General features: G+C 41.7%; 1 protein-coding gene across 1 annotated transcript in view; it reads right to left on the bottom strand.

The window, feature by feature from the left end:
• Nucleotides 1-276: 276 nt before the first annotated feature.
• The window catches only part of GABRR2 (gamma-aminobutyric acid type A receptor subunit rho2), a 44,668-nt gene continuing 32,633 nt past the window's right edge, over nt 277-12,311 (bottom strand). The window contains exons 5-9 of the mRNA XM_030004186.2: nt 11,459-11,541; nt 9,774-9,914; nt 9,383-9,535; nt 7,135-7,331; nt 277-3,468 (exon numbers count right to left, since the gene is read on the bottom strand). Of these exons, the coding sequence (XP_029860046.1) occupies nt 3,160-3,468; nt 7,135-7,331; nt 9,383-9,535; nt 9,774-9,914; nt 11,459-11,541 (883 nt within the window). The 3' untranslated portion in view covers nt 277-3,159. The remainder of the gene's footprint in view (nt 3,469-7,134; nt 7,332-9,382; nt 9,536-9,773; nt 9,915-11,458; nt 11,542-12,311) is intronic.

Raw genomic sequence — 12,311 nt, 5'->3', positions numbered from 1 at the left:
TCAAATATTTGTTCTAGCTTCATGCCTAGCCACTTTCCTCCTAATAAGCAGAAAAATACAATTCATACACTGCCTGAAGGAGATGTCTTGGTTTTATTTGCATCTATACTTTTCATCTATTGTTTTAATGAATAATAAGTGTAAGTGGTGCCTAAGATAGAGGTGGTTTTTTCCTTCAATGGAAAAATACCCTCCTTGATGGTTTTATAGGCTGTATAATTGTGCCTGGTAGAAACAGACACCAATCTCTTCAGTTATGTACACATGCATATAAAATAACAGTAAGGTAGCATCTCCAAAAGATGATTACTAGCTAGCATTTAAACTACAGGCAGTGCTAGTACAAAGACGATAGGATCTAAAGGACTGTCTTTGTTGCCGCATAACTTCTAAGGGAACAGGAGATGTAATAAAAACAAATGGCAAAGTAAAGCACTAGGATTTCTTTTTTTTTTGTATGCCAGGAGGCTTTATTCATTGACAGTGCTCACTTTTTGGCTGTTGGGCTACGTTTATCTCTGGTTTAATATCATTGTAATGTGAGGGAGTTATCTGGCTTAATATCACTATAAGGCGGGTGAGATACACGCTTTCTTCTAGCTGGACTGAATCAGAGGACACATTTGAAGAACTCAGTGGTAACTAAGACAAAAACCTTTGTATTCCCACCGGGTGACTTGCTCAGAAATCATAACCGTGCTCCGCACACGTGCTAGTTAAGCAAGTTAAGCCCCTCGGCACCTCATGAGGTAGGTACAAGTTATTGCTCCCCACTTTCCAGATGGAGGAGATGAGGCACTGAGAGGTTAAATGGCACGTGCCATGAGTAATGCAGAAAGACTGGCAAAACTGGGGGCACAGGAACCGAGTTTCTCACTCCCCGCACTGGTGACTTCATGGGGCAGTTCTGCTGCCTTCCCCCAGCCAAGGTCCCTTCGCTGCACTGTCCTGCTGCCAGCCGTGGCGTTGGTTCCTGTTTTACACTCAAAACTCCTAATGCTGAAGAACGCACACTGTTATGTCCAGGCTTTAACCTCACAAAAGATGAGTGGGCTATTTCTTTAATATCTTTTGCGTCTTTATTGTAGTGATCTCCACCTGTCGATGTGAGAAGTATCCAGACTTCAGGTCCAAGAAGAGTGGTGTGTGGTAAATGCACTGATCTGGTGGCTCAGGAGAGAAGTGGCAGGCTGGGATACAGGGCAATCCTTCCTTTCAGATACTGTCCTTCCATGGCTCCTCTTCTTGCCAGCAATTTCAGGGCTGTGATTTCTTACTTTGTGACCAGACAGAACTCCATTCAAGTCAGTTATTAACATGGCTGATGAAAGGGGAACACAGTTGTTAATTTTAGTTTCTCTCATCAACTTTGTTTCCAGTAAATTAGTACAACCATCAGTGTAATTTAGGCAGCAATATTTGAGGCACAAGGGAAAATCTGGGTATTGCTGACAGCCTGGAGTTAACAATTCTTGCCAGCTTCTACATCCCTTGAGATTTAGGACATAAGAATTACTGCTACGGTAAGCAGAAAATTTCACACGCCAACAAATAGTTACAGTTTTATTAGTACTTTTGTTTGCTTTTCCTTTATTCATGTGATTTATCTGAATCTTCATGGCCCAACCCCAGTCAGATGTATAACTTAATCTTATAATTGAGTCAGCTTCTAACTTCAGCCCTGGGTCTTCACGCTTCAGGCTCTGCCCACCCTCCCGAGTTTCAGCTTGGTAACCAAATATTTTGATGAACATAATCTCCACCACAGCCAAAAAGTCATGGTGTTTTCTAAAAATAAGGAGCACACAAACCTGGACATCATTGTCTTGTTGCTATCACGTTTCCACATTTGGGTTTTGCTGTCAGCGTTGTTAGTAAAGGAAAGGGAGATATCAGGGGATGAAAAATGAAATGCCAAGCACAGAAGCTTGTTACAATGCTCTCCAGCAGCTTCAAAGGACTTACATTGACCTTGGAGCCAGAGGCCAGACAGGATCTCATTGAATCCCACAGTATTATTCTTGGCCGTTTAATCTCTGATATGCCTATGTTTCTGCAGAGAGAGGTTCTGGCAGACATCTCTCCCTCTTGATCCAAAATGCCTGAACAGAAGGACAATGTGTTGATTGGGAGAGGCACATTGGGATAAACAGTTTCTCTGTGGGCTGCACTTTCCTCACAGAGGTGAGGAAAAAACTTGAAAGCCACCAGTGCTGCCCTTAACAGTTTTCTGCTTCTGGAGAGAGAAAGTAATGGTCCCAGGGACACTGCCTATTCACCACGTGCTAGCTGCACATGCTACACGTCAGCTTCCCCTCTCATTTTAGAGGGCAAGTGCTACATATCATGTGCTGTGCTCAAGTTATATGGAGAACACATGCCTAAACCTCCCTGTTTTCATTACCCAGGTACCCTGGGAGCCATCTTCTCGTGCGTCTGTGGGCTTCTTTGCTCTGTTTCATCATCACTCCTTACTTCTAGTCTAGAACAAAAAATGACTACTGCCTCAAACATACCACCTGCACTCTGTAGCCAACCCTGTTGATCCTGGCCAGTCAACTGTCCTAATCGTATCAGTGAAGGTCCTTTCCAGAGAAAGCAGAATTTGGACCCTAAAAGGAGGTCTTCTTCATAAACCAATGGAAACAAATATGATGTTCATATGCCAAAGAAAAATAAAAGGATTTTCTCAAAAGCAGAGCTTTTGAAAAGGAAAGGCCTCATTCAGTTCCCGTACAGGAGATGCGCTGTCCAGACCTCCCCTTGCAAGTTGCATTTGTCTAATCCCTGACAGCCCATGTGAGCACTGTCTCTGGTTGTCCATTGCACAGCAGGCACCACCAGTGCGGCTGGCCTCAAATGAACTTACAGCACCTTTTGGGTGAATGGTGAGCACGTATTTTCAAGTATGAGAAATGACATGTGTCATAAAGCAAACGGGAGCTGGGGTGTGGCTTGGAAAGCAACCAGCACAGCAGGTTCCTCCATGATGCCTGTGCGTGGAGTTGCCCGCTGGAGGATGTGTCCTCCCCTTTGCCCTCCAAAGAAGCAATAAAATAATCAGTTTTCTGGCTTTGCATCCAGATTAGACTGAAAAAGAACCAACAAAAGAGAGTTTTGTAAATATCTTCTGCTTCAGTCACTGCTGTGCCAGCATACTTAGCTAAAGACAGACCAATATATCAAATTAAAAAATATATAGGTGCCTGGAAATATTAATCTTGAGTATTTATCAATTGCATGACTGTTCTGGATGATGCGCAAGCCCACATGGCCCTTCAGGCCTCTCTTCCTTGATGAATGAGATTCATTGCTCATAGCTAAGTGCACAACCATCTTTTCTTGTTTTTCTTCCTCTGGGGCCATCTGGTTTCTTGTATATCCTGCCAGGCTGTTGGCATCAGATTCACTGTAGTTTCCATCCAGCATCATAGTTTTTGAATGAGGTATTCCACATGTACATGGAAACTAGGAACATAAACAAGAAATAAAGCTGAACACTGGAAGAACACATTAGCAACAGAAATGATGCCTTTCTATTAACAGAGAGCTTGTAAACAGTTGAGCTTGAAATTTTAGTTGAGATACTATAAGTTTCTCTTTGAACAAAAAAGTCGCTTTTTTTTTTGCTTGTGTTACAAAAGGAAGAGACGTGGTTTAGCTACACTGCTTGGACAAGCAGCTTCAAAAAAGATCAGAAAAATGCTTTAGCAGACATAAAAACTAACTAAAAGGTTTTCTTAGCTAGCTCTGTTCAGAGTTGCTGTCTTGAGATTCCTTGTTTTGCAGTCTCTGTGTTTATAAATATTCAAGGACAAGATGCAGTTTTATCTGTGGAAATGGCTTATCCAGTACATGTTATGGGAAAAAAAAAGGGCCAAGTTCTGGTTTCACAGATACATATGATTTCTTTGTAAATCTGATTTTAAACCAAGGAGAGGACCAGTTAAAAGCCTAATGTAAAATCCCAGCTCTGTTAAAGTTAATGTCAAAAATTGCATTGACTTCATCAGCACCAGCATGTATCCCACAAGTCTAAAAAAAACAATGAATACAGATAGAATTTTGAATAGCAAATACTGTCTTCTACTGTTTAAAATCTGCAGGTTTTCTGTCCCAGCAATATGGATTATATATTTGTATGCCATGAAAACGGACTCCAAAACCTCCTTTCTGCTAGGAGTTCCAGCCTCTGATTCCCCACAGACTGCTTTCCTTACCCAATAATACTTTGCCCCCAGTTCCTTCCTCCACCAACTTTCATGTGTGGATTTTCCAAGGACTTGTTTTCAAGGTTAAGTTCAACTAAAATAATTAAGTATATATGCACAGAAATGTATATATCCTGAATATTTATATATATTTAAAAAAATGTATATATACCTGAATATGTAATATTCAGGATGCCACTGGAAAACTCTGCACTCAAGGTTTTTTCTTCAAATTATTTAACCAACAGTTCACATTGCTTACCAAAAACCTGAAAATCAACTTAAGAATTGTTTTCTGTGTTCTAGTCATAACCAAATGATTTGGTATCAGCAGATTATGTGCAGAAAAACATGAGAAGTTTGTAGTTGAGTTTTAAAACATATTTTATACTAAGCAGGTGTACCTCAGAAAAAAAAACCACAAACAAAAAACCCAAAAAAAACCCACCAAAAGAACAGAGGGAAGAATTGCATCAGGCAATTTATCATCAGCTGATGACAGGTCTGGGAGATGGTGGGTGGGTGGAAAGGAAAGCGGTTAACGGCAATAAGCTAATTGCTTCAGGACCCAGCAGAGAAAGAAATTCTGCAGATTTATTCTTAGCCCCCAGGTCAAATTACAGTTCCTATTGCTTCATGTACATGTGATGACAGTCACCTCTATGGACAAGGGAGCCTAACGTACTAGAAACCCACCTCCACAGAGTCTTAAATTACGCTTATAGGCACATATATGGAGAAGTATGCTACATAATTTCAGCCTGCAGCAATTTTAGTTTATGTATACACTAGTAAACTAAACACTGCCAAAGAGCCTCCCTGGGCACAGGAACTCAGCTGACAATACTATTAGAGTGTCAGAAATGTCTCTGGCCTGAATTTTGTCCAGGCCAACAAGCACCAAAAAGTTCCCATGTACGGTTTGGGTATAAGCACGGGCCATTTGCCACAGACAGCTCACAGCAACCACTCTGATTTTGAGGGAAAGAAGGTTTAGTTTTAGATACTCCGTGCCCATCAGCCTTGGTCCCAGGAACATTTAATTTCTTAATGTAGACATAACATAGATCTCTTCTCTGAGCAGCCTAACATATTCATATTGGGATATTTGGGGTCTTTCATAGGGGAACAGCATTGGCTGACAAGATCTACATTTACAGTGAGAAATGTCTCTCCTGCTTCTTCAAGAGCACTCACCTACCTTTTGCTGCAACACCCTCAAATAATGTTGCTTATTATCTCTGTTCCCATTACCACCTCTGAGGATTAATATTGTCACATGCTGAAGACCGGATAGAATATTTTACCTTGTGTAGTAAAAAGGCATTTGCCGAATATAGAATTCAATGCACAAGACTCAATAAAGGGCAGATTCGTGACATAAATAACAAGCTATGCCATCAATGGATGTGGAAAAGTGTTCCTGAAAACTTAGCAGACAGTAACAAACCCTCTCAAGTTCATTTCATCCCTCCAGTATAGTTAAAGACAAAGGAGAGGGGGTTTTGCCTTTTAAAAAAAATACAGGTTTATTCTAGGCAAGTCGAACGTAGCAAGGATAATTTTTGTTATTTCCTGTGTACTGTAAAGACACTGTCTTCTTTGGACATGGGGAGTCTGAGCAGGGCTGGCTAAAAGGCCACAGACCACTGCTCACGCGCAGCAAGTAAGATACACTTGACTCGCTGTGCTTGCACAGAGCATCTCTACCTTGTGTTGCAGAGAACTGCTGGGCCCTGGGTGGGGACTAGGACGGGGACATAAATAAATCAAGATACTCAGGACCTGTTCAAGTAGCTTTCCAGAATCACACTACTGTTAAGAAGGCCTTGGAGAGAGGTAAAATTTTGTCACAGGAGTGTGTTGAATTTATTCCAATCACTTTTTAAAATGTATCTACCTGTATTTTTTATGAAATGCCAACTAGGAAAGGTACTGGGCTGATAGGTGGTCTATTCTACACTTCAAGGAAGTCATAGGAAGAAGTGCAAGGGGAAGAGAAGGACACGCAAAGCCAACAGAGTAGTTCAGAGAGGGAAATGTCACGGTCAAATCATATGAAAGATGATGTCTGCATTGGCATTTCTGAAAGGCTGATACAAATTTCTCCCAGTGTCAAAGGCAGTAGGTGACCAATGTTACCTGTGAACTAATGTGGGAAGTTCCTAATGGGAAGAGAGAAGCTGTAAAATATGGCGATGTTCTGAGTACGTGGGGACTGAAAAAATTTGGTCCCAAGCCTTAGTGTTCAAAAGGTGATGGTGTTTTGTTTAATGACAAAGAAGAAGGGCTCACAGGTCTGTAGGATAATTCATGCTGGAGAGGACCTCCAGAGGTCTCTAGTCCTATCTCCTGCTCACAGCAGGGCCAGGCTGCTCAGGGCTGTATCTGGTCAGGTGTTGAAAAACTCCAAGGATGCAGGATAAGACTCTTCATAGCACATTAAAAAGTGCAAGCATAAACTTGGCTGACTTGTTTTTGTGTTTGGTAACAGGGAACAACTCCACTATTACATCCATTGAATCCAGTTTCCAGCGTAAAGCTGACCGTAGAGGGAGGAAATTAATTTGGTCCGAGTAACACCTTTAGCTTAAAAATATAGAAAATGTGGCTGCTGCAGTGAAGTATCAGATTTGATACCTTCCCCTTTTGTCACCCCCACACAGTTCCAGGTTGCAGTCTTCCCCAGTTCAGATCACACTCTCCTCTTCTCTGATGTTTCTGTGAAGACCCATGAGATCAACTCTTGTTTTTCTGGTGTTAGCAATTCAGCCTGAGGTGGAGCAGTCTAAACAGATCCAATTATACACACATGGATGTCAGTGTTTTCCCTTTTATAGACACAAACCAGTCAATATAAAGACCAGATCAGCTGTAAGAAAAAAAGGAATAAATGGATGAACAAGCCAAAATTTTTTCTCACCCTCTCCCGCAGTTTCCTCTCCTTCCGCTCTTGCACCGTAGTCAGGTAATTCACTGCCGCGTATTCCAGCACCGAGAGGAAGACAAACACAAAACTGACCCACAGGTAAATGTCCACTGCTTTGATGTAGGAAACACGAGGCATAGAGGCGTTCACCCCAGTGATGATCGTGGACATGGTCAGCACGGTGGTTATGCCTGGAAAGAACCAAGAGAAATAAATGTTATTGACTGATACAGTCCATAAGGCTTTTGTCTCAAGAAAAACAGAAATTATGCTCTACATAATTGATATAATACATAATACATAATTGATGCTGTAAAAGATGTTAGATGTGAAATAAAATTGTGATGAGTATCTCTCCTGCCAATGCAGAACTGTTCCACTGCCTGCACTTCTGTGCGTGTGGTGGGTTTAGTTTTGCGGAGCAGCCGTCGTTTTGGAGCAGCAGCATTTAACTCCCTCCCTAACCTTTAGGGTTTTAACACAGTTCTTATAGTCAGTTCTGCTAAGACCAGTGGTGACAAGGACTCCTGTTTCCAAGCTGTACCACTCTGTGTTACAGGCACTGCCAGGAAGCAACCTGGTATTGACTTTTGGTCACAGCTAAAGAGGATCACTGATCTGAAAAAGGATGTGCAATAATGCTAAAATGTTTTGCATGAAACCATGCAAAAGAAAAGCATTACTTTTTTACCTCAAGGACTATTTGTCCACGGTTCAAGCTGTGGGAATCAAAAAGTTTTGAACAACAACTGTTGTATTATATATAGAGATATATGCATGTGTATGTGTTCATAAACATGCATGTATGTATGTTTATATACATATATGTGTGTGTGAATGTGTGTATATATATACACATGTGTATGTGAATATATATTTAGACAGCTATAGATGAAGTCCTGCAAAATAGTATATATTTTGGATCGTCACGGAGAGAAAAATATTTACAAGTTCCCAAAGCCACTTAAATAGAGAAAACAGAGCCAAAAAGCATTTATAGCTACTTCAGCCATTTCAAAACAGTGACCACGGTAAACACAGCTACTGTTGTTCACTTTTCATCAGGATCTAATTTTTCTTTAAATAATATCCACTGAACACATTTCTTTCAGTGGAGCAGACTCTCAACTGCCTTTTCACATACGTTTGCTGCAGTGCATAGCTCTCTCAGTGAGACAAACTCATGGGCTAAAACACTGTTTTTATACTTTTAGTATTGGAAGCCTTACATATTAACATTCAGAGATTTTTCCTATTACATTTTTGCCTTCCTCTAACCCATGCATGGAGTGATAAACAAATTGTCTCTTTTTATGCTCAGCTGAAAGAATTTCCTCCAGTCCTGACGCAGACAAAGCTCCTCCTGATGGGTTTTAGTTGTCCAGAGAGGCGCTGGATTTTCAAGCAGCTCCTTCGTCCCTTTCCCACTCCTTCAAATGAGAGAGCTCCCTACCCCAGAAACATTGGATGCTCAGTGCCAGGCATCCTTGGGAGAGGAGAAACCCAACTCCACCTCGCCGCAGGGCTGGTGGCCTCTCATCCTCAGCACCGCAGGTGTGAGAGGAAAGCCACGTTGCCTTCACTGCCCAGCTGTAGTCTGAGGCCTGATGTCACAGAGATGCCCTGAGTGTCCCCAGATGGAGGGACACCTAAGTCTGCAGGAGCTGATAGGGTTAGATCCCTCGCTGCCTTTCTTTCCCAGCTTTGTGAAGATGCGCCGCGTTGGCGACCTCCAGGCAGCCTGGAGAGAAACACCGGCTGGTTGGGAAGACACATACCTGGGCTGGGACACCTGCTGTGGCAGCTGGGACGTGGCAGGATCCTGCTCATGAAAGGCATTCAGGAAAATTGTAACAGAAGCCTTTAACTCCCTGTAGGTGTCTAAACTCCGGAGAAACTCTACCCTCACCAATGGCAATGTGTGTCTCAGAACTGCAGGACTGGACAACAGGGAAAAATCTTGATTCGTTGACTTATAAATACTGAAACCTCTCTTCTCTGCCCACCTTCATTTTTAAAACCACAGCCCTTTCTGTCCTGAGCTAAGTGTAGATCAGGAGGACTGCTTAGCAATGAAGGACTTAAGACAAACTGCAAGTTTTACATTATATTAATCATCAGATAAAACAAACATTTGCTTGCCCAGTATATTTAACCATCAAAACGAACAGTTCCCTTTCCTGCCCAAACTTTCACATTCAAAGATTTTCACGCAGTCATGGCTTGCTGCAGTTGTTCTCACCCAACGAGACTCTGGCAGGAACTGCTCGGCGATCGATCCAGAAGGACACCCAGGACAACATGACCATGAGGGTGGCGGGGAAGTAGGTTTGGAGCAAGAAGAAGAAGATGTGTCGGCGTAAAGTGAAGTTTATATAGAGGCGGTTGTACCAACCTTTGAGAGAGGAGGAAAGCCAGAATCAGTGAGAACAGCCTGGATGGTAGGCATAGAGAGACAAGATCTTTTTTTTTTATCTTGTATTTCTGAAGGGTGGTGAAAAGAGAAACTGATCTTTCCAAACATGTATTGTCCAGACCGTGGAGACTACATTTCAGTGACATATAACGTCACATTAATGTAGTTAACACAGCATTAGGTTTAGCAATAGCATTAAATCAGAAAAGGCCAATACCCGTGCTACTGTAGAAAGCCAGTCTTGATGTAGTGTGGAATTTTTGTATCAAAAACTGAGACAAAGAAATCTTTTCATCAGTTTTCAGAGATTCATTCCCATTTTTCCAATACAGCATCAGATCTTCATCAGTGTAAGCATCTTAGGGAAAGAAGAAACATGATGTGATGTGACTTTAGCTTGGAGGGGAAACAAACGTTAATAGATCCAGTCAAAATTAACAAACACAAAGGCATCTTTGGCATGAAGTAATGCCACAAATAAGTTTGCTAACACCAGCGAGTTAAAAAGATCTTGCCATATGATATACCATGACAACAACAACAACAACAAAAATCCAGGTCATCCTGATTCAGGGAAACACATCTCCACACTGATGAAATGACAGCTAGAATGGTACTTTTCTGAGCATCACATATCAAAAATCATAGACAAAGTATTGCTAACTGATAAGAATAACTCAGGAAATAGTCCTTCCTTAGAGGAAGGAGGAAACACAGACTCCTCAAACTATCTTAGAATGATAAAAGCAAAAGTGACAGGTGTGATTTGAAGCAAAAGTCTAGAAATATTTGAAGGCTGTAAATGAAAAAAAAAATAGTCCACTAAGCAGCAGGAATGGGGAATGAAAAAGGGGTTATCAAGATGGTCAGGGGGCTGGAGCACATGGCGTAAGACAAGAGGCTGGGGGAGCTGGGTTTGTTCGGCTGGAAGAAGAGCAGTCTGTGGTGGGGTCCAACTGCTGCCCTGCTGGGGGTCATAGAGAAGGTGGCAGCAGGCTTTTCTCAGACTCTTCTCCAAGATGCAGAGCAAAAGGACAAGAGGCAAGGGATGCAAGTTACCACAAAGGATTTTTTCCAAGCAGGTAAAAGGAAATTTTTTCAGGATGAGGGCTGTCAAACATTTGAACAGGTTACACAGAAAAGTTGTGGAGCCTCCATTACCTTGGAGATGTTCAAAACCCAACTGGACACAGCCCTGAGCAACCCACTATAAAGTTCTCCCTGCTCTGAGCAGGGTATTGGAGCAGCTGAGCTCAAGAGCAACATAAATTACCCTGCGATTTTGTGATTGTGTTATTTGTAGAGGAAAATTTCAGTTAAATAGCTGGGAGGACCTCAAAACAACTGGATATTAGTCTGGACAAAGTTCACAGAACAGCCACGAAAATCTTACTGTTCACATCACTTTCTCCACAGAACAACTCCTTCCCAAAGAAACTGAGCCCAGGTCACAGTGTTGGCAGATTCAGGATTATATCATACATAAACCACATTAGTGATGAAATTTAGATAAAATCAATGATCATTACAATCAACTTTTTATTGTGACACTTGAAAGCACCACCTTCCAGTCAGAAGCAATGAACAGAGCAAAACTTCTCCCCCCCAGATTTCTCATCAGCAAGCTGCTGAGAACCAGTATATGTTGAACACTTCTGTTGGTGTTTTTTTTGAAAGTGCCATCCACTAAAATTCATACAAGGATGCTTTCCTTGCAAATTCCCCTGTAATGCACCATAAGGGCTAGATATACAACATAGTAAGTCAATAGAAAGACTCTTAGTAACTCTGATGAACTATTTTTTCCGTCTGTAAAATAGACTGTATTCTGAAATGTGTCCAGTCTATGTGTGTGCAGCCAGCCATGGAGCACGTCTACCTAGAAACACAGATACAACATACAGCTTTCCAGCTCCAGAGAACACGTCTGAGAGTCCAGGGGGAAGCGGCTGAAGTCCATGTTGCACATTGCTGTCACTGTGATCCTAGAAGTCAAAAAAAGAGAAAGGTTGGTTTCTATGGGGAGCAATGAAGGGACACCATTATCACAAATAAATCATTCTGCAGCTTTAGAGCCAGCAATTATGCATAATGTTAGCATTAAATCCCCAGGAAAATGCCTACCAATTCTCCAAGTCCAAGCGAGATGGATTATACACAGAAACTCCAAAGGAAGCTGTCATTTCAATATTTATCAAGGAACTAAAGCACTATATTGTACATTACAGTAATAATAATGTCAGCACGGATACTTCCACTGTGTTTTATATCCGACTATTCCCCTACAAGGCAACAACATAAAATAACCTCACCATTTACATTCAAAGGTTCTCTTATGTCCAATTTGATTAAGGTTTCCTCGTTTTCCCCATAGCTCAGTTCCCTCCATAGTCACCCCAAAAATGACACAAGCCTGAGGGACATGACCATCTTTATTGCAAGCCACAAAATTCCTCCTGTATATATATTATTAAGGCAAACCCAGTTTATTTCAGTCCTTGATCAAACTCTTTTAATCTGGGGGGTGTATTTCTGGGGCAGAGGGTATAAAAATGGGTGCAGCTGTTTTTCAACAGGTGAGATTTACCTATGTTAAGTTCGTGTCTTAGCTAAAGAGCTCCAGCGATCACAGCTCCCATTTTTAAACGAGTCCAGTTGTGCACAACATTGCATAACAAGTTTTCCAGTGGGTCAGTGAACTTTCTCTTGTGGACAGATTTGCAGTGGAGCTCCTGATTTAGTAGGAGCAAATCAG

The sequence above is a fragment of the Aquila chrysaetos genome, chromosome 2 (genome assembly GCF_900496995.4).
Source record: "Aquila chrysaetos chrysaetos chromosome 2, bAquChr1.4, whole genome shotgun sequence".
Classification (NCBI taxonomy): domain Eukaryota; kingdom Metazoa; phylum Chordata; class Aves; order Accipitriformes; family Accipitridae; genus Aquila; species Aquila chrysaetos.
Note: the sequence above shows the minus strand (reverse complement) of the source record. Positions and strands in the feature narration are given on the sequence as shown.